We start from the raw sequence: 24,811 nt of genomic DNA, 5'->3' as shown, positions 1-24,811 counted from the left end.
AAGCCATTGACAATGACACTGGGACTTGTTTCCTCTGCATATACTGGATTTTTGGGATCCAGTCTGTTTGGATGCTCACCTTCCAGGACCTGGAGGGAGCGGGGAGGAACTTGAACTTCCCACAGGGCAGGAAACCCTGACTGCTCTTAGGGATGGAGAGGGAGGAGGAGAGGGAGTGGGGAAAGTGGGAGGGTGTTGGGAGGAGGGGCGGAAATGGAAACTTTTATAAATTAATAAACTTTAAAAAATATTTTAAAATATCTTTTAAAATATTTAAAATATGATATTTTTATATTTGCAAAAATATAAAAAGACTGTAGACTGTGTGACTATTAACCACAACCACTTTTACTTAGCTCAAAATGCCATGAACTCTTAGCCTAGATGAAGATTTATATCAAAATTAATACAAAGCCATGTCTAACATGATCAAACACAGACTCACACTGGGGACATTTGTCTGATGAAATTCCATTCTCATATATCTGATATTAATAAATTAAAATATCTAAAATTAATCTGTATCACATGGAAAAATACATGCTGTTAAGCAGTCTTTTCTATATAAAAGATGAGCCTCATGCCTAGTAAAGACACATTCAGATACAATTCCTTTGAGTCTTATGTCTGTTTGTCATTCGCCGACTCCTTACCTACCTACCATTTCACTAACACATTTTTTTTTTGTTTTCAGTTCCCAATGAAAACTTCTTTGCTAATTCAATATCCTTGTACATACAATGTATGAAAGATATTCAGGTTCTGGTGTAGGAGGTTCTTCTGTTCATGTGTTGCTTTCATTGGTTAATGAATAAAGAAACTGCTTTGGGTCTGATAGGGCAGAACTTAGGTAGGCAGAGAAGACAGAACTGAATGCTGGGAAGAAGGGCAGAGTGAAAGATGCCATGGATCTTCTACCTGAGACAGACGCTGGTTAGAATCTTGCCAGTAAGCCACAGTCAGTGGCGATACACAAATTAATATAAATGGTTAAATTAAGATGTAAGAAATAGCCAATAAGAAACTAGAGCTAATGGGCCAAGCAGTGTTTTAATGAACACAGTTTCTGTGTGGTTATTTCGGGCGTAAGCTAGCTGGACAGCCAGGACAAATAAGCGCCCTGCTCTCCTTCCAACAAGGTTCTATTAGCCTAGTAAATGCTTGGGTTTATCAATATATAGCAGGTCTGATACTCCAACATCCAGTAAAATAAATTGTTAAATTCCTATGGAAACAAACAGTAAGAACATGCTTGTGAAATCACATACATGCATATGCCTTTGGGTGTTCAGAATTTGAAACAGGGAATCAGTAGAGAAAGCTTAGAAAACCCAGATTAATTTTGCTTTAAAGATGGATAACATCAATTACTTGCTAGACAAGATAACTGGGAGACAAGTAATTAACACTGTCACAAATCATGCAGGGGATGGCACTGTGGGAACCCAAAAGAAGAGGGCATTAAATCCAATATACTTAGAGGAATTGCCTGAGAATACCATGTATCAAATCTCAGAAAAAGAAGTAGCCACTAAGAAGAGTCCTTTGTAAGATAGAACAATTGAAATGAATTAATATTGCTTGATATCATGTTGATATCATGATATCTCTTAATCAATATTTAAAGGAATTAATAGAACACAAAGTTCTAAAGTTCCCTACCTTCCTCCCTCCCTCTGCACTTCTCTCTCTCTCTCTCTCTCTCTCTCTCTCTCTCTCTCTCTCTCTCTCTCATACACACACACACACACACACACACACACACACACACACACAATCAGAACTGGACACTTTCTCCAGTGGAAGTCTTGTATAGATTTTCTGGAAAACTTCTTTCTTGGTATACTGGTGGTGCCACTGGTTGAAGTAACATGGGAGTTGCCGCTGCAGACACAGCAGGATTTGGTGGTAGAATTACAATAACCTGTGAAATGAATCAAAATACATTGAGCCATCCAGAATATCCAGATTTTTCTATTCCTTACCCCATAATGTCACCCTTACCAGTATCTACATTGTCACTACTGAATTGAATCACACCTCAGCCTGCTTGGTGTCTTAGGTACCACTTGGATCAAGTGTTGTACACATAGGACACTCATTCTATTGCAGAGGTTGACCAGAGAACTTGATATCTGCAGCTGCATCTTGGAGCATCCATTTTCCTTTCCATTTTAAATGGCTTACTGAAACAAGGTGTTATGGAAAATGAGAATGGCGCTCTTTCAAAGTAGTTTACTCCTGCTGACAGCATCACATCCAGACTCCGGTGTGACAGCCGTGAACAAAGTTCTGCACACATGACAGTGACCCAGAATGGCAGGAGCATCATGAGACTTGGGAAAATCCTGTCCTTCACAAGCTCAGGGGCAGTGCAGCATGAAGAAGATGTGCATACTGAAGCATCACATGCCGCTCGGCCACTGCTGTGGTGGATTAACAGGAAATCATCAGGAACAGCACTCCTCAGCTCTAGGGAGCAATTGCTGGGTTTCACTGGCTACTTTCTCTACTTGAGAATTTGAATCTTAGAGGCCACTCATGGCATATCATCAGCACTGTCTACTTCTGGTCTTTTTTTTTTTAAACTCCTAAATCTGTCATTTTCTTATTTCTATGTGACCTTCTTCCTCCCCAGTCCTCAAGAACATCTGCAGCAGTCCTTGGGGAAAGACAATGGCCAGATGTACACAACCTGGAAGATTCTGATAAACAACAACCCAGTCAACTCCCTGAGCACATATTACGCAGAACAATAGGGCCTGGAAAGGAGGAATCAGAGTAGAGAAAATGGGGCTAGATTTGATCAAAGCATACAAGATGCAGTTATAATAATTTCAAACAATAAAAAACATTAGCATGTGAAAGAAGTATGTACACAGAAAAAGACTGGAAACCCTTCTTCAGCTGGGTTTCATCTTAGAAACAGAGCATGCTAGGTGAGGCTGATTGGCAATGGATCCATGGGATACAAACAAAAAGGCTGGGTCTAAAACAGTCCTGTAAAGGATGCTACATTCTGTGGCTGGATACCTTTCAGGTTCTTTCTACAGCTCACAAGCGCACTTCCGTCCTTAGAAATGCTTTTCTTAGCAAATGGTCTCTCTTTCCGTTTCTAAGCATGAGTCCCTGAACAGTCTTTTGCTTTGTAAAACAAGGATCTGGAATTGGGTAACCTCTGAACTCAGATCTGTGGCTTGGCAATCCTAAACATGTTTTCCCAGAGTCCCCCGTTTTCTCAGTCTTTCTCTCCATCTCCCTCTCTCTGAAGGCTGAAGGAATTTCCACCTGTCCGTCCCTCAAACTGTCAGGAAAGTGGTCTTGAACTTCCTTCCTAGTCTGGGTTTAAACTCTTTTATTAATGAAACTAAGAACCCCAAAGGCAGCCTCCATTCCTGGTAACACAGCCTTTTAACCCTGAGCAGAGGACCTAGCTGACCTGTTGATAGTCTTGACTTATGGGAGCCAAGAGCAATGAAGATGTGTCTTTGTAAGCTGTTAGATTTGTGAGACTGATTACTAGAGCGGTAGAGACCTACTAAACACCATCCAACAAGGACTGCTACTCACCTCACTGGTGTTACAACAGGTTGCTTTACAGCCAAAGGCAGAGGTGGACACAGCAATGCAGAATTCTAACACATTTAAAATGAACATCAAAAAATTTATACCCTAAAAACAGATTCATACAAAGGAATGTGAATAGTGAGTGGAGATTATAAATTTGAAATATGCTCCCCACTACCGTGCCAAAAAAAAAAACAAACAAAAAAAAACAAAAACAAAAACAAAGAGCCTGACCGGGGTTTGGAAATCTAGCTTTTGATATGGCCCAACCCTTAGACAATTTTCTGGCCTCTTGAATACCATTTCTTTTCTCACTTTTTTACTAATAAAGATTATCAGAAACCCTTAGAGTCTGCTAAACTCTGGTGCTAGAAATTTCACACAGAGAAAACAGTAATATTATTTCACTTTTGAAGAAATGAGACTTTCAGGTTGGTTTTCTAAACAAACCCTGGAGTGGGGGAATCCTAGTTTGCAGTGGTAACAAAGGCTGTTTATTAGATAATATAGGCAAACTACCCTGGTCTCTGTGGGCTGTCCAAGTTACTATAGCGTCTTCATAAGAAGAAGCAAGATGCTAAAGAATCAAAGTCTAAGAGACTGTAGTACTTGCCTTTTAAACAGAGGACAGAATGATGTGCCAAGGAATGTAGACAGAAGGTGAAAACATAAAAGCCAAGAAAATTACCTTTCCCTATGTCTTCCAGGAAAGACAACAGCCCTGTCAACATTTTGATTTTATGCAATTGAGATTCATTTTGAACTTCTGTCAGCCTGTAATACATTTGGATTATGTGCTAATTTGGTAGCAATTGTCACAAGTATGGTAAATGATTAGAGTTTCAAATACCACATTCTTTAGTATTCAGTGCACTTGGCTTTGTCTGATTCTTCAGCAAGCCACAGGACCAGGATCAAAATGGAGGAACAAAGGTAGCTCGTTTCTTCTGAATTCTCTTGCCTTGAACTTGTTTTGAATTTCTCTTGCCTGGAATTGTTGTGTTTGACTATTCTGCCTCTTTCTCTCACTGATCAGAAATGCTCCCTCTACTGTAGATTAGTCAACAGATCAGAACCTTGGCATGTGAGAGATACTGACTCAGCAGACTCTGAGAATAGTTGCATGTTTTGTGATAAAATATTCCTAGCTCCTGCCTCAACAGATCCAGTAGCCTCTGTGTCTCAGGCATGGTGACAGACACATGTGGAAAATAACAAGTAGAAGAGATGGTAACTTTGTCCTCAGAAATGTGACCATCTAGATAGGCAGATTAAGAGTTTCTTTGAGTGTCAGAGAGTAAAGAAGTCAGGTCTATATGCCTCATATTCTTCCTTACAAATATTTGATCACTTTCATATAATTTATAAGCAGTCTCACAAAACATAATCTAATTTACATAAACAAGTAGAGGCTGGACTGGTAGCTCACAACTATAATCCCAACACTGAGAAGAGATGGTGATTTTTAATCTGTGGGAATACCAGGCTATATAGCAAAATTCTTATCTCCAGAAATATCAAACAAACATACAAACTGAAAACAACAACATAAACAAGACAAAAATAGTATGTGTATATAACTTCATAATATACTAATTTAAGCTATAGGAGTTATTATTATTTAGATCATTTTAAATTGTCATTGATAATTCCATATGGCTTGTTCTTTTGTACAGAAAGCTCACTTTTTTAAACCTGTTTTGTGAAATTATAAGCTAAACAATATATCTTTTCTTCCTAGAGGTTTGGATCCTCCCGTTATTAGGAACTTGGTTTTATTTTGGGGTCTATCTGGGATGCCAACTCAAGATGACATGACATATGGGCCCCTATGTCTCTGCACTAGCCACATTAGTGGTTTCCTTTTACTTAATTATAGACATAAAGGAAATAATTCACTGTCACCAGACCCCTAGAAAAATAACCGTTCTACTTCCCAGTCATTTGTGGCTCCCCAAAGAGATTTGACAGTTACATTTTACAGCGTCGATTGTTGCCTTTGCAAGAGACAGTGAACCATTATCTCCACAGTGGCAGCTCATCAGCAAAGGAAATACTCACCACAGCAATTCTAAGCCTTGTGTGATGGAAACTGATAAGCACACTGAAGAAATCAATTATACTTGTTGCTGCAGCCACCACAGAGCTAATGGTATTAAAACTTAGACTGGTGGTGACCTAGAAAAGAAGGGAAATCAGTTAATTCAATAGCATCTTTGGTGTAGTGCCATCAATATTTGAAATGCACCATGATTTTATAAATACATTTCATCCTCTTTATGCCAAAAGCAGAATCTGTGTCTTTCCTTATGGTATCTTTACTTCCAATCCCTTGACAAAGAAAAACATTTTGCCGTTTTCCTTAGATGAAATCCCCTGTTCCCCTGAGATGACACTCAAGGGCACAACATGCTTTTTAAATTTTGTATTGAAAATTTCAGTCTTTGACACATTATCTTGAAGGCCCTGCCTGACATTTCAAACCCCACTCTTCAAACATCTGACTGTTTTCCTTGTATAAATGTTGAGAATCGCTCACGGCATGTCCCTCTGGCGTATTTCCCCCTATGCTGCAGCTTTGGTTTCACAATTCTCTTCTCATGGTTCAATAAAACAAACTTTATTATGAGAAGTAAAACTACTCAGGAAACTGAAAGCTTGCTGTGTCTCTAACATGAGAATCGAAACAGAACAGAGCCCAGCTCTGCTGACTTTCTCGCAGGGTTTAGGTAGTTGGTCTCAGTATAGCGAGAGGGACTTTGAAAATTATTAGTCTGAGAGGTAACGGAATGAACTCGCACACGTGTTGTCTGAGTCATGCTCTTTGTTCCTCTGCCATTACAAAATCCCAATCATATATAAATCCACTCATTAACAACTTGTTAGTAATAAAAACTGCAGGGGATATTCTCAGGAACGAAGGCATTCCTTGAAGATATGCAGCAAAACTTTTCATCTAGTTTGTAGCTGATCACAGCTGCAGCTATGGGGAGGTGCCTGCCCTCTCTTATAGGGGCTGCTACAGCTTACCAAAGGCAGAAAACTAAACCATTGAGAGAACTAAGGAAAAGGCAAAGAATACATGCATTATTTTACATTTCTCAAGTGTGATTAATAATATCTGAATGTGGTTTTCAATAAACACCTAAAAATAGGTGATTTTTTAATCACCTACATCTTAAGATCTAAACATAAACAGTTATTCTATTGCATCAAAAGCTGGTACAAAGTGTTAATTTCTACTTTGAATGGGAACAGAGAGATGCTGGTGAAGAGAACTTAGGACCACATAGGTCCTATTGATCTTTCAAAGGACTATGATACAACAAGAACAGAGACCTGAAATACCGACCTAATTTGTCACAAATCTTTGAAGGACTATGCTCTAGCAAGACCAGACACCTGCAAATCTGTTCTATAAAGGTCCTCCTGTGATCACCTCACAAGGACTTCCATCTGGCCAAATCATACTGCCAGGGAGTTAATTACAAAGAACAGGTTTCTATTTTTTTTATAGCAGTGTGGGGAAAAGGTTTGACTGTCTTATTTTATTTGCTAGAATTATAGTTTGGGGGAAAAGTTATCCTACTAACAACACAGGAAGATTGTGCCCAATATATGAGGCATACACTTCTTGAGAGTCCCAAAGCTGAGTTAGAGGGGAGCATCTTATCACACAAGAGAATCTGCAATTAGAGACAGCAGTTACTCAAAGGTAATATTTTTCACAGGCCATGCCTGTGTGAATTTAACCTCCATTAGATGTGTGAATCTCTGGTGGGTTTGTCTTCTAAATATCAGCTGATCTACTGTGTAACCTTGCAGATCTCATGACATGAGGTCCATGTTAGTGGCCAAAGCTGGTTAAAGATGCTAAGGAGGTAGACAGGAGCACAGGTATAGAAGGGTCACTTGGTCATGGTCCAGAAGTTGATGTTTACCTGTTGCAGGAAGGGAAATTCAACTGCAGCTTTTAGCAAGTGAGTGAAATAATTGCTGAACTCTTGGTTGTTGCTTTTTATCAGTTTTTGACAGAAATCCCATTGTTACCATCTTTTAAAAATCGTTTATCATTTTATACGTGTTTTGTCTACATGTACATACGTGCCTGGTGCTCACAGAAGTCAGAAGAAGGCTTTATTTTCCCTGGAATTGGATGTCTGAAAGTCATTATGTGAAACTCTGAATCAAATCTGAGTCCTCTGCAAGAGCAATAAGTGTTCTTAATCACTTAGCTCTCTATGGCCTCTGTAATATTTTTTTAAAAATTGTTATTTTATATACATTTACAGAAACCATTTTAATCTGTTAGTTAATGATATTTTTGTCACGGCAAATATTTGGGGTCATTGTCATGAGCAGAATCTGAAGCTTCAAGGTTCACTTGTCTAACTTCACTTCTCCAGTTTCACCAGAACCAGGATTGCCTCAGCAACTGCCTGGACACACCATTCACTCAGAAATGATGAAACCTATTATGAGCAAGTAGCTTAGCTACACTTTTGAAAGTCAGATCTTTTTAAAAGGCAGAGCCTTGGCCATAGGAAAATAGAGCCAAACTCTTTTACATATTAGCAGAATGCATACTTGATGAAATCATTCTCATTTAATGGCAAAATAAAAGAAAATAATTACCAGGACCTCCGTAGTTCTCATTCCTGCTGCAATTGACAAGGATCCTGAGATTATGAACTGATCATAAGAGGAAAAATTCAAGTTAAAAATTTATAAATAGCTATTATAAATCATAGCATACTAAAACTCACTTTCTAAATCAACTGGGTCTATTAAAGCAGTCAATGATCTTAAAAACAGTGCAGTTGTCACAATACCTCCTCTACCCACTGGAACTTGGGGGGTAAAATGAGTCAGTGGAAGAATATCAAGGTTTTTTTTAATTATGCAACTGTCATTCCAACGAAATTGTTTAAGATCAATGAAGGCTAAAACTCCCCAATCCTTATCATAAGATTTTGCGCACATGACATGAATCTGAAGAAGTTAGCTAAACAAAGTCAGACCAGAAATTATTCTTGTTGAAAATATATATTGAAAGGTGTAAATGAAATAATGACCAAAATTAAACTCTATATTAGTCAATCACTAGAATGTTTCAAGTCATTTGAGTCCTGCAATTTGGCAATTATTTTCAATATCTTCTAAATGACTGCTATTAACTTGACTCACTTGACCTCTTTAAACTATTCAGTTAAATATACAGATGTCTGCATTTGTTTTCCAAACTTGGTTTAAAAGATTTAAAAGTTAATAGCAGCATCAGCACTATCACAACACTGAAATGAAAATCAAGATATACACAAAAGGTTGGGGAGATAGCTGTCAGCCAATTGTTTTCCAGGCAGGTCTGAGCCCTTAGGTTCAATTCTCCATCAAGAACTATAGGAGTTGGTTTCCAAGATAGTATTTATTAGAAAATAAAGATGGAAGAAGAAAACATTGGTGGATAGATATGAGAGATTCTGAGTCCTCGTTCAAGGACTGAATACGCCTTGGGTATGTTAACCTATCCAAGTCTCATTTTCTTCATTTATACAATGACAATGAAAGCAAATTTCTCAGAAGTTGTAGTGATTGATTGAAGTGGAACATTACATACAAAACAGTTAGCAATATTCCTAGATTACAGTGCAATGAAAACTATTATTGGTGTTGTGGGTGCTATTACTACTATTATCATGATCATTAATACTATTATTGATATGTCAAATGTCATGTAACTTTGAAAAGTATTGGAGCCGGTGGTATTTCTCAAATCTTAAACACCTATCATAAATAGGAAGGGAAAATTAAGGTACCAGGTTTTCAAAATCTCTAAATTTTCTCATTTTTATCAATTTTAAAATTTCTCAAGTTTATCAATAAATGAAACCCTTATTTTTTAATGGAATTCTCATTTGTAAAATAACCAAGTTTTTACATTTTACCTTCCACTTATCAGCTCATAATAAATAGGTAAGAAAATGTTTGATATTTTATGCTTAATTGACACTCTGAACTCTACAGAACTTTCTTAAATTTTATTATAGTAGAAATTTTTAACTTTTAAAATTTCTTCTTCAGTTTTTTGATTAGTTACTTTCTTTAAAATTTGGAACCGAATTTACCTAGGTTTTCTATTCTCTTAAGCATTGACTGAGAGTTGATCAGCCCGGCACTGCTAACCACTTGCTCAGCTTTGCCTCCTTTGCATTGCTAACAAGACCTTCATTTCCTTCATTCTTTCATGAGCTTCAGAGTTCAGTGATCCCTTCCCAGCTAGAGAAGTGAATCTCAATTTCCACACTTAAAGATGCAAGTTCATTATCCTTGGCTTAAGAATAGACTGGTAAACTGTTTGTGAACAGTGAAAAAGCTATATCACTATGTCAAATTACTCTATCATCAAGATGTGATGATATCCTTGTATAGCCAAATAACCACCACTAGCCTCTGAACTCCTGAGGAAATTAGTTGTGACAATGCTTAAGTAACCCTTGTGGGAGTATATGAGTACACACTGACACAGTATCCTAAATGCTGTATTAAATAAACAATGCACCTAGTTTATGTGAAGGGTATATTGGTATTGCTACATGAACAAGGAAAAAACTGGAAAAAATGGTGTGGGAGAATTATCTGTATTCTGTCAATCATGTATTTTAATAAAACGCTGATTGGCCAGGCAGGAAGTATAGGCGGGTCAACCAGACAGAAAGTAGAGGTGGGACAATGAAAACAGGAGAAGGCTAGGAAGGAGGAAGCCCATTCCTCCATTCCTGCCCAGACCACCGAAGAAGCAACATGTGAGCCGACAGCTGGAAAAGGTACTGAGCCACATGGCTAACATAGATCAGAATAATGGGTTAATATAAACTACAAGAGTTAACAAGAAGCCTAAGCTAATGGGCCAATCAGTTTATAATCTTATGGAGTCCTGTGTGTGATTTTCTTTGGGCCTTGCCAGCTGTGGGGTACTGGGCAGGACAAAACCCCAACAAATCAGCCTTCATGTTACAGAAAAAAAAACAGATATACTGTTCTCAAACGTATGGACTACTTGAAAGAATAAAGAGAGAATTCCCCCTAAGGTTAGCGGAGTCACAACAGAATGTTAATATCACCAGTTAAATAAAATGATATGCTACTCACCACGATTGAACCCCAAACTGGGGCATATATGTACACTGAAAAAGCTGAGTTCACATCAAGTACTTCACTCATCATTATTAAACCCAAAATGAGGTTTATGAGAGCAATCAGAACTTGGACAACCTAGACACAGAAAAGTGAAACATTATCCACCACAAAAAAATGATGTCTATACTAAGTGCTATCAAACCACTAAGTTGCTTTCATTGGTTAATCAATAAAGAAACTGTTTGGCCTGATAGGGCAGAACTTAGGTAGGTGGAGAAGACAGAACTGAATTCTGGGAGGAAGAAGGGAAGATTCAGAGAGATGCCATGAAGCTCCTTCTGGAAACTGACACTGGTTAGAATCTTTCCCAGTAAGCTACGACTTATGGTGTTACACAGATTGGTAGAAATGGGTTAAATCAAGATGTGAGAGTTAGCCAATAAGAAGCTAGAGATAATGGGCCAGGCAGTGATTTAGTTAATACAATTTCTGTGTGATTATCAGGTGTAAACTAGTCAAGTGGCAGGATGCAACCTATTCCTCCTGTTACACTTTAATTTGTGGAAACACCCCCCCAAAAAGAAATTAATCCAAAGGAAAAATAAAAATAGAGTGAAAATCACTAGAATTCGAAACAGGGAATCAATGGAGATAACTTAGAAAACCCAGATTTATTTTCCTTTAAAGATGGATGAATAAGATTACTGGGAGAAAAGTGACTAACACTGTTAGAAATCGTGGGAACCCAAAAGAAGAGGCCAATAAATCCAAAATGCTTATTAGAATTGCCTGAGAATACCATGTATTCTGAGAAAAAGAAATAGCCACTATGAATAGTCCTATATAAGACAGAACAACTGAAAAGAATTAATATCACTTGATATCATGATTTCCCTTAATCAATATTTAAAGGAATTAATAGAACACAAATCTCTAAGTTTAGAGCTCACAGCACGAGGAGTGTGTGTCTTGCTTTCTCCTTCAGAGCTACTGTGAATGTAAAACTGCTCTCAGAAAATGTACAGCTCAATAAAAGCAATAAAAGAGGTAAAATTGTGGCCCAGCCAATAGAGCTCTTAAAACTGTTCCCAGGCCTCCTGGAGTGCAGCAAGCAGAACAAGGCTGCAGAAGTCTCCTGATGATACCAATCAAAAGATTGACAATTTTTCAAAATTACAAGATTAGAACAGTGAAATGGAAAGGAAGTATGTGCCTAAGGGCAGCTACACAGTGGTTGGAAGGTTGGGTCAGTGAGTACCTTATGCATTTAGTGACCTTTAACCTGCTTAGGATGCTATTCCTTGAAGTTCACTCTCTTTTTTTTTTTTTTTAGGTATACTCTTGTGCAGACAGAGGAGTGTGGAAAATAGGGAATTTCTCATCATCTGCCCAGCAGGGGAAGTAAAAGCACTAGAAACATCTGAGAACAGCATGGATTTCCCCGCCCCTGGGCAGGCCTGCGACTGGAGCTCAGCAGCTTGTGTGGGTTTCTGTCTGCACTGAGCTGGATGGTGTCATCTTGGATAACACACAACCTAGAACGTACCTGAAGTTTCTATATTTTAAACATAATTAAATTGAAAATCTGATGTGGCAGAATAACGTATCTGTTTTCAAATGATAGATTTGAAAATCAAATGCTAGTGACCATGGGAGGTGTTGAGAGACCATGAGGTTAGTGGGACAGAGTACTGTGTTAGATTTTTTTATTTGTTAATCATTTAGATATTAACAAAATCGTGCTCCCCTCAGATCCAGAAATGTCTTACCCCGAGGACTTTGGGTTCCCCCTTCAAGAATTTCTCTGCGTTCTCTTTCCACAGTTGGGACTTTACAACAGACCTCTCTGAAGGCAGAGCACCTCCAGGGGCCACCTCTATGGTGGTCTGTTCTAGTCCTTGCATGGTTGCCATGGCAACAGAAACAGTGCTGAAATAAAAATGAAATTCTGGATGAACTCTTGGAAATGACTCAATGCCAGGTTCCTGCTTAAGGGTAAATTCTGAACTAAATCCTCCCATGTTATCACAAAAAGTTTAGCATAGATAAACTGCAAAAATAGCTTTAATCTCTTGGTAAGAGAAGCTCTTCTATTTCTATTTTCCTAGCCTTATTTTTGAGTGCTTATAATTTTTTTAGATACCTATGGCTGTTTTTGACATCATTTTCATATAGATTATTGGAGCCTTTGTACAAGTTGAATTTATTTCCATTGACTTCATTTTCCCAGCTCACTCTCTGCTCCACCTCAGCAAAGAAATCCAACACTCTTCTCACACGGTCCCCGGCTTCCATAGATACAACTTCACCCTGCTGTATACTACTCACTCTGCAATGCAAGAGAGGATTCAACCTGCCTTTGGTACTTCCTTTTTGTGCTCCAGAAGGCAAAGTTGTTCCTAAGGAAACCTTAACTGTAGAGTAGTCCTCTCCAATGCAGTTTATTCTCTATTTACAAAGGGCCTCTGCCATGCCTCTCAGAAATACCTTCAGATCTCTGCAGTGTGCTGAGTTCTTGGATGTCTATTAATATTTCCCTCATGAGTCAATTACTAATGAGGAAGAATAAAGAGAGGAATCTAAAGGGCGAGCCTCTCTTTTGTCAAATAGAAAATACACACACACACACACACACACACACACACACACACACACAAACAACCTAAATCAAGTTTGTTGATAATTGATGGTGGTCAAGAAATAAAGTATGAGCAGGGAAAAGCCTGGCCTAAGACCCGATAATCTGGAGTCTACTTCTAGCTCTTTCATTAAGATGTGAATTTCTGGCTCCTAACTGTTTCTGGGTTACCGTGACTGCGCCTGTAAAGAGCGCATTGGGCACAATTGTTCCAAGCTTCTTTCTGATCTTCATACTGCTGAAAGTTTGCCCTGTGTCTTCCACTGGTAAACATCTGCATCAACAGCTTCAGCTCATGGCCTATGTGTCCCCTAAATGAAACCAGAGAGGCTTGGAGACCTAGTCCAGGACACAGTCCATCTCGGGAGCAGACTAAGCTTATCTGACTGGGCGCTCAGGCTCCATCCTCTGCATCTCCACTAAGTCTGCATGGAACGGATACTGTCTTAGCTGATGGATTGTTGAGACAATATTTAGGAGACAGAGATGAATATCATGGGAGAAAATTATTAAACATTTGCAAAATTATCAGTCAACAATTTAAGGTGCGGCTTTTGTCTTTCTTTTCCTTTCCTTTTTAAATGTTATTATTTTATTGTTGAGGACGCCATACTTTAGTATTGTATTTACATCATTTACACCCCACCCTCTCTACTGTTCAACTTTTTCCATGATCCCCACACCCTTTAATATTTATGACCTCTTCTTCTTTATTATTGTTATATATGCATGTGATTATATAAAATATATCAATATACAATATGAATATATATATAAACATACAACCTGTGAGGTTCATTTAGTGTTTCTCATATGTTTACTGTTTGGTGATAACCTCCTGGGATTGGATAGTCCATCTGGGAGCTCACTGTTAGAGAAGACTGGTTCTGCCTCTCTGAACAGTCAGAATTTGTCTAGACTTTTTCATCTAGGGGTGAATATGACAAGATATTTTCAAGGGTACGAAACTGGCACTTGTATCTTGGGGGTAGCCAAGCACTGTGTAAATGGCCTTACAGAATATTCAATAGGAGGAAATTAATGTCTGCTACTGTTAAACCTAGCCACCTGCCTGCTGAGGTCATAGACCCTGGAGGAGAAAATATTGCTGCCAATTTACCAAGCGTTTGTCTTTTCATTGTCCTTATTCTTTGCATCAAAAACTGCCTCCCAAGGTGCGTTTAGATGTGCACTCAACACAAGTTCAAAGTACTAGTGTGTGCAGTGATCTCGTTTTTCCATCTAGAGTCCTATACTCATCCAGTACATTAAAAGCCATCATGCTAAGAAGACAAACATCTGCACCTACCTTCTTCCAGCCTGCAATGCCTACTGTCTGTGTCTGATGAAGGCCAGGCTCTGGGAGAGCTCCTCAGTCTGTTCAGACCCAGGTACAAACCCACACTCAATCTCAGTCTGTTCAGACCCGGGACCCACCTCACCCTCAGCCTCAGTCTGTCCAGACCCAGGACCCACCCCACACTCAACCTCAGTCTGTCCAGACCCAGGACCCACCCCACACCTGGGACCCATCCCACACCCGGGACCCATCTCACACCCAGGATCCATCCCACACCCAGCCTCAGTCTGTTCAGACCCGGGACTCACCCCACACTCAGCTTCAGTCTGTCTAGACCGGGGACCTGCCCCACACCTAGCCTCAATCCGTCCAGACCCGGAACCCACCCCACCCCTACTCCACACTCAGATGAAATTTGCATGCTTCTTCTTTCACCTTTCTAGATCATAAAGGGTGTGGTATGAATTTCTGAAAATATCAGCTTCCTCTTTTTTCTATAAATACCGTATCTGAGTTTTGATTTCTCAGCTAGAGTGTGTATATGTATTACAAAATATCCTGAAAAAGAATGACTAACAGAGTTTTTCCACAAGAAAATAATAATGTTTCTTGTGGTGATAAGTAAAGATTTACTGTTTGTAAAACTGTGCCAAAGGAATATAAGCAAAATCCTATGATATACGAAAATTTTGTATCACCCATTATTCTGTGTATTAAGATTAATAAAGAGCAAAATATGAAAATGAAATATGGACATTTGAAATTCAATCCAGTGATAAAAGAGCGTATGCTGGTAGTGGTGACACAACATCGTTAAAAGAATGGAGCTCTAAGGATAGTGGGTGATGTGACGGCATCTGGTTGGCTGTACCAGGTTGTGGTAATCCTGCCTTCAAGCTCTCTCGTGACAGGAACAGCATCTCCAGCATCACTGCAAGGAAGTTTGACGCCATCAGCACACAAGAGAAGAATGTTCCAGAAAATCTGCACTGATTGTTGCCAGATACCAAATGAAAACATCAGAATGTCTGGTGTGTGTGTGTGTGTGTGTGTGTGTGTGTGTGTGTGTGTGTGTGTGTGTGTGATTCAGTTTAATTTTTCAGGGAATGGTTCTCCATCTCTATCACAGTATCAGATGTTGAACAAACAAATCGTGTGTTTAATGCTCAATAATACTTGTGTTCTGTCGCCACACTCAAGACTTTACATAAAGGCAGTAAAAAGCACAGAAGCTTTGACAGTATGTAAGCAAAAACAGTTATCATCTAGATGAGCAAAATTACATTTTCATGTGTGTTACTACTTCTCTGACTAGTGTTTTCTGTGATTTGACTGCTTTTCATCCATCGTCAGGTATACAATGCTTTTTATTTTCTTCAAGAAGTTTAGGTGTCTTGTTTTTCTCTCTTTTATCTCTCCCTTTGTCCTTGTACTATTAAGTAACAGTACCTGTGATGGTCTGCTCTGTCCCTTTAAGAGACAAGCCATGCCCACCTCCTTCCCTGTCCACAGAGGCAAGTTGATCTTCAGCTCCCAGCCTGAGTCCCTTCCTTTTCTGTCACTCTCTTGAAGAGGCAGCTCCTGTCTCTCCCTTCTCCACACTTCTCCCCTCCGCCATCCCTCTTTGCTCTTCTCCCTTCTCCCCTTCCTTTCCATAACCCACTAAATGTCCAACCTCACTCTGCATAGCATGCCTATCCATGTCTCTGTCTCTCTCCTGCCTCGTGGCTCCTTGGCAGGGACCAGATGCCTTCGGAGACCTGCAGCATGGTCTGGAGACCTGCGAGGCATGCCCATCTGTCTTTCTCTCCTCGTGGGACTGGCTGCCTCATCGAGATCTCTCACATACCATGCGGCTCCCTGCTTGGGACCCGTGACCCGCTGCAGCCACCGTGGGAACTGCGACATCCCTGCCTGGGACTGGCTGACTGCTCTTGGGACCCGCTGCCTGCTGTCACTTTGAGAACCTGTGGAGTGATCTCATGGCCTGCTGCCCGCTGCAGCCACTAGGGGATCCACAGCATTTTACTTTTACCATTACAGTACCAATCTGCTATTGTATGTAAAGACATATGTTTTGTATAAACACAAGGATCAAATTCCACTTATATTCTCTAATTCCTTACTCCCACCTCTCCTTCCTCCCTCACTGTTCTTTGTGTCTTAATCACATTTATATTCAGTGCTATAGAGAAGACTGTAAGATACATTACATTTGTCAAATATGTACCCAATACATTCATCTTACTACAAAACAAAATCTTTTAAATAAAGTAAATTAAAAGCAATGTATTCAGTGCTCCCTGCTTCATATTTGGGTGCAATGTCAGTGGAATGTGACTGAGTATTGCAGAAAATTAAATAAGGTGGTATATAATTTGTGTTTTCTAATCCATCGACACTGGATTTTCATATTTAACAACAGGATTATTGTTCTCATTTGATACATGTGTAGCCAGAAACATATACTAATATTTCTCCACTTCATAACTCTCATCAATAAAAATAAATAATACCAATGATCCACTTGCTTTAAATAAAATTAGAAAAAAAAATCCTATTCACAATTGAGAAAAAACTAGAAATATAACTAACCAAGGAAGTTTTACATTTATATATTATTTATGTATTACATACATATATAGAGGAAATCCAGACAATTCGTTGTGGCTCTTTCCTCTTATATATATTTTTATCATAAATTTCAGCACAGAGTACTATTCCCCCAGTGACAAGATCAAAACAACTTGTTCTAATGCCTCCCAAATGCAAATATGGATTCGGTGGATGTTGCTTCTGTCTTTAATTTTATCTTAAATACAAATAGCTCCCATAAGTAATGAAAAAAAAATAAATGGAGTGGCACTGTCCCAAAGTAGTTATTCTATACCTTCAGGAGGTGTCCCTGGGGTTCTTACCCTGGAGAAGAACAGTACTGTAGTGAACATGTAGAAAATGCAGAAATATGGGATCTAGCTGCCCAGAGACCTAGCTTAGTTTTCACACAAAGTACCAGCATCCCCCTTTGTGGTGAAGAACAGCAACCTATAAAAAGCAGAAATTATACTAATGATGGAGGAGGGTTATCTGTCTATTGTGTTAGTTTCATTGGTCAATAAAGAGACTGCCTTGGCCCTTTGATAGGACAGAAAATTAGGTAGGCGGAGTAAACAGAATAGAATGCTGGGAAGAGGGCAATGAGGCAGACGCCATGGAGCCAGCCACCAGGTCAGACATGCTGAATCTTTCCCGGTAAGCCACACCTCGTGGTGTGATACAGATTATTAGAAATGGGTTAATCAAGATGTGAGAGTTAGCCAGTAACTAACTCTGTAGAGATAATGGGCCAGGCAGTATTTAAATGAATACAACTTATGTGTTATTATTTCTGGGGCTAAACTAGCCGTGCAGGAGCCGGGCGGGATGAAAAGCAGGCCTGCCCGCAGCTCCTTTCTACATACTAAGAACTATGTAGCCCCAAATCATGTCTACTTTGACCAGGAAGTGAAGGAACATGCCCTTTAGTGAATCTTTGAGTAAACTGAAGTTGGACGTTTTTGTTGCTTTAATGCCCTTCCTGTTCTCCACGTTCCCTAAATCTTGAGTTTCTAAGTTCCAAAAGACTACCAGGGGCTGGGAAGAAAACTTCATTAGTAAGGCACTTGCAATGGGGACCTGGATTTGACCTACACGGAAAAGGTGAGCATTTCTGTGAGTTCCTGTAACCCTATCCAAGAGAAGCAGAGACCAGTGGACCCCAAGATCTCATTGGCCACCCAGCCTAACCCACTTGGCAAGCTCAAGATCCTAGCAAGTCACACTGGCTCAAAAACAAGATGGATAGTTCCTGAGATAGACATCTGACTATAACACATGTACATACATGTGTATAATCATAAATACACATAAATATAATACACACACCTATGTACACATATGCCTACATATACACACCAACACACACCTCCACACTTCTACACACTGACCTACACCTACACACACCAACCTACACCTACATACACACAACTATACAAACTAACACACACCTACACATACACACCTACACACACACTCAACTACAAACACATCATACAAATAATCTACATGGGATTGAATACCATGCCTGCTTGGGATGGGGTAGCCTTCTAGAGAGTTTTCAACTTGGTTTTTAGATGAATTCTCCTCTTCAAGGAGCTGCAGAAGAAGGACTGTCAAATACTGAGGAAGTTTTATTCATTCCTCTTACTACTGAAATGTAGACATAGACCCAAAGTTGGAGATGAAATCGAGAAGCTGAGATTAATCTAGCTCTCTGATCTCCATCTCCTGACATATGATTCAGAACTTTGTATACCACCTGGTGGCTACATCTCTCACAACCCACCATCCTTGGACCGGCACCTAGAACTCTGCCTACAGACAGTCATGTGTACATGGACACAGTCAATCACATTCCCATTCAAAGTGGCCCGCCTAAAAGAGACAAGCAGGCCTCCATGCTCATCTTTGGTGGGCATGCCTTTAGAGAAGTAGTGTACAAGAAAAAGTGATCAGCTTCACTTGCCTGCTCTGTGTAACTGACACTTCCATAGACAGACTCTGCGTTATTTGGCTGAGAGGTAAATGAATCTGATATCTGGCATCTCGGTTGTGACCTCATACCAGCAAAGCTGCATGGGGGAGGCCTCTGTCTGCCCGGCAACAACTGTAGGAGGGGAGTGCTTTCTTACACACCACTGAAGGTTAGACTTCGGGAAAACATTTAATTTATTCAGTCACTCAGCTGGGATTTACTCTCTGATTCCAGAGATTTTTCTAGATGCTAGGGTCAGAGTGACTTACAAAAATAATTAATTCTAGACCTCTTAAGGAAGACAAGTAAGAAAATAAGACACGTATTGCTCATTGGGGTAAGTTTTCCTGACTAGAAACCCTCTAACTCAGCCCCATATCTGAAGCTTCTCACCATTTTCCAATAATTCATTTTTATTATAACAAAATGATTGAAAAAAGTTTATGTTTGCAAATTTTTGAAGGAAGTGTGGGGCATTCTAAATGGAATAAAATGTATCATTCTTCCATCTCTTCAATTTTAATTGGCAAATAATAATAATAATATATATATGGGAGGATATTGTGTTTTGGCATCTCTGGGATTACTGTAGTAGGATAAATAAAGCTTCCCTCATCTTACATTCTAGTCCTTTGATTTTAATGAGAGTTTTGAAAACCTAACATTTTAATAATGTTTAAACATATTTGGTTTGGGAAGCGATGACCAGACTATACCACGTGTCTCTAAACATCTTCCCTTATGTCACTGAAACTTTATGTTTGTTGGGGAAGTGTTCTTCATTTCATACCTCCAAGGCTTCTGGCCACCATAGTTTGACTTCTTTCTCTCCTCTGAATTTATTTTGTTAGAGTCTGCGTGTAAGGACATGTGCTCATGAAAAGTTAGTTTCTCTGTGCCCAGCTGATTTCCCTTGGCATGGGGTACAGATGCACTGAGGATACAGTTTAAACTAAAATAGTAATTTAGTCCTATTACTAAAGTTTAAGATGGTAAGTTGTAGATATGATGCCCATGTGCACATCTTGTAGTAGAAATGACTGACAGGTCCTCCAGAGAGGCTAAGTGATAAGAAGAGCTCAAGGAGATGAGGGATACATGGTTCTCCCTGGGAAGGGGAAATAGGATAGATTTTGCAGATGAACTGGGTTCAGATGGGGGTGGGAACAGGAAGGATGGGGGTGTAGAGAGAAAATACTGGGAGAGATGGCTGGAATTGGAAGACATTGGTGTGGGGGGCAATATGGAACTACAAGGGTAACCCTAGCAAAGACTTCTAGGAATGGTGGATACCGAGCTGAACCAGCCATCTTCTGTCACCAGCCAAGGCTTCCAGTGGTGGAGCTAGAACGCCAACCCAGCTACAAAACCTTTATTCTACAATCTACCCTGCCTGCAAGATGTTCTGGGGTGATGGTGGCACAGAAACTGTGAGAGGGGCCAACCAATGACTGGTCCACGAGGTCCCCATGCTGAAATGGATCCAACACCCGACACTGCCTGAATGGCCAGGAACCAGAGGCTAGTGACTCAGAGACCTAGAGGAGAACAAAACATGACTGGAAAAGTGAAAAAAAAGTGTCAATAAATTGACTTGCCCAATCATCATCAGAGAAGCTTCATCCAGCAACTGATGGGAACAGATGTAGAGACCCAATGATGTAGGAGGGTCTTCTATCTATGTGTTGCTTTCATTGGTCAAATAAAGAAACTGCCTTGGCCTTTGATAGGCCAGCCCTTAGGTGGGTGGAGTAAACAGAACAGAATTCTGGGAGAAAGAAAGCAGAGTCAGAGAGCTGCCCGCCATGAAGCTGCCAGGTCAGACACACTGAATTTTTCCCAGTAAGCCACGGGCTTGTGGTGAGATACAGATTATTAGAAATGGGTTGAATCAATATGTGAGAGTTAGTCAATAAGAGGCTAGAACTAATGGGCCAAGCAGTGTTTAAATGAATACAGTTTCTGTGATTATTTCAAGGTTAAGCTAGCTGGGATCTGGGTGGGAACTCAGCCTGCTGCTCCTTTTACACCCACAGCCAAATATTAGGGAGAGCTCAGGAGGGGATCTCATGGAAGAGGAGGAAGGATCATAGGAGCCAGAATGTTGGAGGACGACACCACCAGAACACTACCCACAGAATCAAATAAGTAGGGCTCATAGGGGCTCACAGAGAATGAAGCAATATTAAGGGAGCATGTATAAGTTTGAGCTAGGTCTTCTGTAGATATGTTATGGTTGTGTAGCTTGGTGTTCTTGTGGGAATCCTAACAGTGGGAGTGGAGGTGTCTGACTCTTTTGTCTGCTTTTTGGACCCTTTTCCTCCTACTGGGTTGCTTCATCCAGCCTTGATATGAGGATTTGTGCTTAGCTTTGCTGTAACTTGTTACAGCTCATATCTTGGGAAGGCTGCTCTTTTCTGAAGGGAAACTGAGAAGGAGTGTATCTGGGAGATAGGGGAGGTGTGGAGCTGAACTGGGAAGAGTGAAGGGAGGGGAAACTAGTCAGGATATACTGTCTGAGAGAAGAATAAATCTGAAAAAAGAAAAGAAGTAAATGACTGACAGACCCTCACATCACCTGGACCTGATGGTATATGCCTATAATACCAGCTATTTGGAAAGCTTAAGCCTCACAAGTTCAAGGCTTGCTTGGGCTAGAAAGTAAACATAAGGCCAGCCTGGACAACTCAGCGAGATCCTGATTCAAAAAAAAAAGCTAAAATAAAGGCTGAAGATACAACTTAGGGGTAAAGTGCTTGCCTTCCCTGTTTGAGGCCCTAGGTTCAATCTCCAAAACAAAATCACCATATAAAAATTAATAAATCACCACAGAAAGTACTATATATGACATGTCTTTTTATATTTTCCTTATGAAGAAAGAATGTTTACTAACCCAAAATATATCAATCACGATATAATATATTCCAGACACAAGTATCGATTTTGGTGCTGGAGGTTGAACAGTTAGTGTGTTGTTCGTGTTGGTTGTTGATTCTGAAAGTGCCTGATGGTAACACAGTATCTTTAAGCAGTTCTGTAACAGGAACAATGTGTTAAGTTCCTCAATAGAGGGCGCAAGGGAGTCTCTGCATCAAGAGGCATCCTGCCATCCTTAGCGTGGGTACAGACCCACAGCATGCACATTCCAGGCCTGCATCCCTGAGTTTACAACATAGACACTTTCTGGCCAAGAAAAGTAAATGCTCACACACATGATGTGCTTTTCCCATTGGCCACCCTCAGGAAACCTGGGCACAGGCAGCCTCCTGTGGCTGTGTGCCTTTTCCTCCCATAAACTTCATGCACATTGCCCCAACTTGGACCTGAACTTCACTGCACATTAGCGGTGGGACCGTTGCTGACTTCCCACTCTCTGTCTACACTTAGGAAACTGTTGAGTTATGTGTTGGTTAACTGCAGACTCGTTCCAGTCTAAATAAAACAACAAATTCCTATCAGGTGATTAAATCGTACTTTCTCCAAGAAATGATTCCATTCCAAATTTGTCCTTCCCTAAGGATGGACTCAAATCTAAGATGCCATCTAGAATTTCTGTTACTCTTTTATTGTTTATAGGTCAAGATATTATATGTAACCTAATAAATCTATTGTGGGTTTTCTGATTGGACCCAGGCCACCACAAAACTCTTCCTCCTCCTCTTCCTCTTCCTGTGTGTTTACATGTTTGTGTGGGAGTGAACATGTGTGGGTGGATACAACTGTGTGTGAAATTGGAGGCCAGAGGCCAATGCTGGGCATCTTCATCCGTTATCTATCTTCTATTTTCGGGCAGGCTGGCTCAACAGACCAGGAGCTCACCTATTTGACCACACTGGCTGGAAGATAAGCTCCAGAGAACCCCTTTCCAGTCCTGTGGTGTAGGCACGTGCCACTGGGCATGGCTATTTTATACGGGTTCTGGAGAGCTGAACCCAAGTCCTCCTGTTTGTGAAGCAGGCACTTAGCTGGCTGAGGCCCCTTCCCAGCCCCTGATGAAACACTGTCAACTGATCCCACCGAGAGAAATTCTGGGTTGGAGGAACCCCAGCAGAAAAGATGCTTATTTCATCATAACGTGATAGTGCTTAAATATTAAATATTTTAGAACACAAGGGGACATATTTATGTTCTAGACTATGAAAAACAAAAGAGGAAGAAGCAAAAGATCATATAAAAACATGAGATTATATTATCTGGCCAAATAAATTATGACTAAGAAAGAAAGAGAAGCAATAGAGACAACACTGTTTTTCAAAGTAGTTCCTCTTCTGGAGTACTCTACAAGGACTCCTTCTTCACATCGGAAGTGAAATTATCTTCAGTATCATTATAATTAATATACAGGACCAACCCAAGATGTAAAAGTTGGACAGACACTGTGCAACTCCAGAAATATATGGGGCATTTCTACAGAGACATGGAGAAAAGCTACCTTGAGGTAATTGCTCGTCATTTCCTTCTTCTCATCACACCTCCTCAATGCTGCTCAGAGACCATTCCTCGCAAGGAACAGACATCTGCTTCCTGCCTGAGGTCCCATGGCACCATGAATTTCCCTCTCTTATGCAGTGAGGGGTGGCAAAGGAGTGGCTATATAGATCAGCAACAAGAAGTTAGAAAAGAATTATCTAAAATTCTCATCTCAGTCTTTTTTTGAAGGCAGATGGACCTTTCTTAGTCCATATTCTACCACACACTAAAGAGGCTGCATGAGTGGGTGGTATTTCCCAAAGTAGTTTGGTCAACATTCTAGTTGCAGTTTATAGTATACAATTATATGATCCAGGAGAAATTGGTCATTAAAAAAAATAGGAAAAAATACATGCAGTGAAAATCCACTTGTCCTTGAGCAGAGGGAGGGGGCAAGCTTTGCCGGAAGCGTGAGTTGTTTCTGCCACTGCTGCTGTGAGTACCCAGTTGCCTCGATGTTTCTCAAACAAATGTGGTCACGTTTAGTGGTTGCTGCAATTTCCTCAGACAGGGAAAGCAACCGCTTATTGATTTCCTATATTTTCATTGTCTTGGGCTGATCTAAAGGTCACCAACTTTTCCTTATGTTGTCTTCCTTTGGTGTATGGTATTTAGATATACAAGGAGTTTACATCCCTATTTTGCTTATTTGACATTCCTAGGAATTTCTTAATTAATGTCTTGATGTCCTTCGCCATCCTGAGCCTTATCTCGTCAAGTGTTATCTCCATGACATTCTGTTCTCTCATTGTGCAATTCACATTTTTTTTAAAAAAAAATGACTAATCTCTCTCCAGAGCTTCGACAGCCCATGCACTCATTAGTTATCCTCTCCATATTCCCTTCTTATTTTGATTTTCTGTCATTAACACACTGCATCTGACCTGTCTTTCAACTCAACTGCTCAATCTTGACATGGTTCATAGATTCCTTAGAGAATGAAGTCTGGAGGAAACACACCATTAACCTTAAAACTAGAGGAACAGGGCCCATTCACACAGGACCAAAGATACCATCTTGGAAGAAGACTGGACTCGAGGAGTGTAATGGAGACTGAGAGACCCTGAGAAAAGGAATTTACAGTTCCCTGTGGGCTTTTCCTTCAGAATCGTATAAGACACAGTGT

General features: G+C 40.0%; 2 protein-coding genes across 6 annotated transcripts in view; both read right to left on the bottom strand.

Annotated features, from left to right (window-relative positions):
• LOC148121405 (membrane-spanning 4-domains subfamily A member 6B-like) overlaps positions 1–24,811 on the bottom strand; it is a 78,803-nt gene that overhangs the window by 23,453 nt on the left and 30,539 nt on the right. The gene's annotated exons all lie outside the window — the stretch shown is intronic.
• On the bottom strand, positions 1,032–15,036 carry LOC146893574 (membrane-spanning 4-domains subfamily A member 4D-like). Of its 5 annotated transcripts, XM_087908098.1 has the most exons (8): positions 14,951–15,024; positions 14,652–14,719; positions 12,474–12,633; positions 10,717–10,839; positions 8,203–8,259; positions 5,629–5,745; positions 3,571–3,672; positions 1,032–1,924 (listed from the first exon to the last, which is right to left on the bottom strand). In XM_087908098.1, exons 3-8 carry the CDS (start codon positions 12,615–12,617, stop codon positions 1,778–1,780), a joined length of 690 nt encoding a protein of 229 aa, XP_087764224.1. In that variant the 5' UTR covers positions 12,618–12,633; positions 14,652–14,719; positions 14,951–15,024; the 3' UTR covers positions 1,032–1,777. The 5 variants fall into 5 exon arrangements, with proteins under 5 accessions (XP_087764224.1, XP_087764223.1, XP_087764225.1 ...); XM_087908097.1 differs by lacking the exon at positions 14,652–14,719 and having other exon boundaries at positions 14,951–15,036; XM_087908099.1 differs by lacking the exons at positions 14,652–14,719; positions 14,951–15,024 and adding an exon at positions 13,033–13,091.

Source organism: Myodes glareolus, chromosome 7 (assembly GCF_982192425.1).
Source record: "Myodes glareolus chromosome 7, mMyoGla1.1, whole genome shotgun sequence".
In the NCBI taxonomy this organism is placed as follows: Eukaryota; Metazoa; Chordata; class Mammalia; order Rodentia; family Cricetidae; genus Myodes; species Myodes glareolus.
This window is presented reverse-complemented; position numbering and strand designations above follow the sequence as displayed.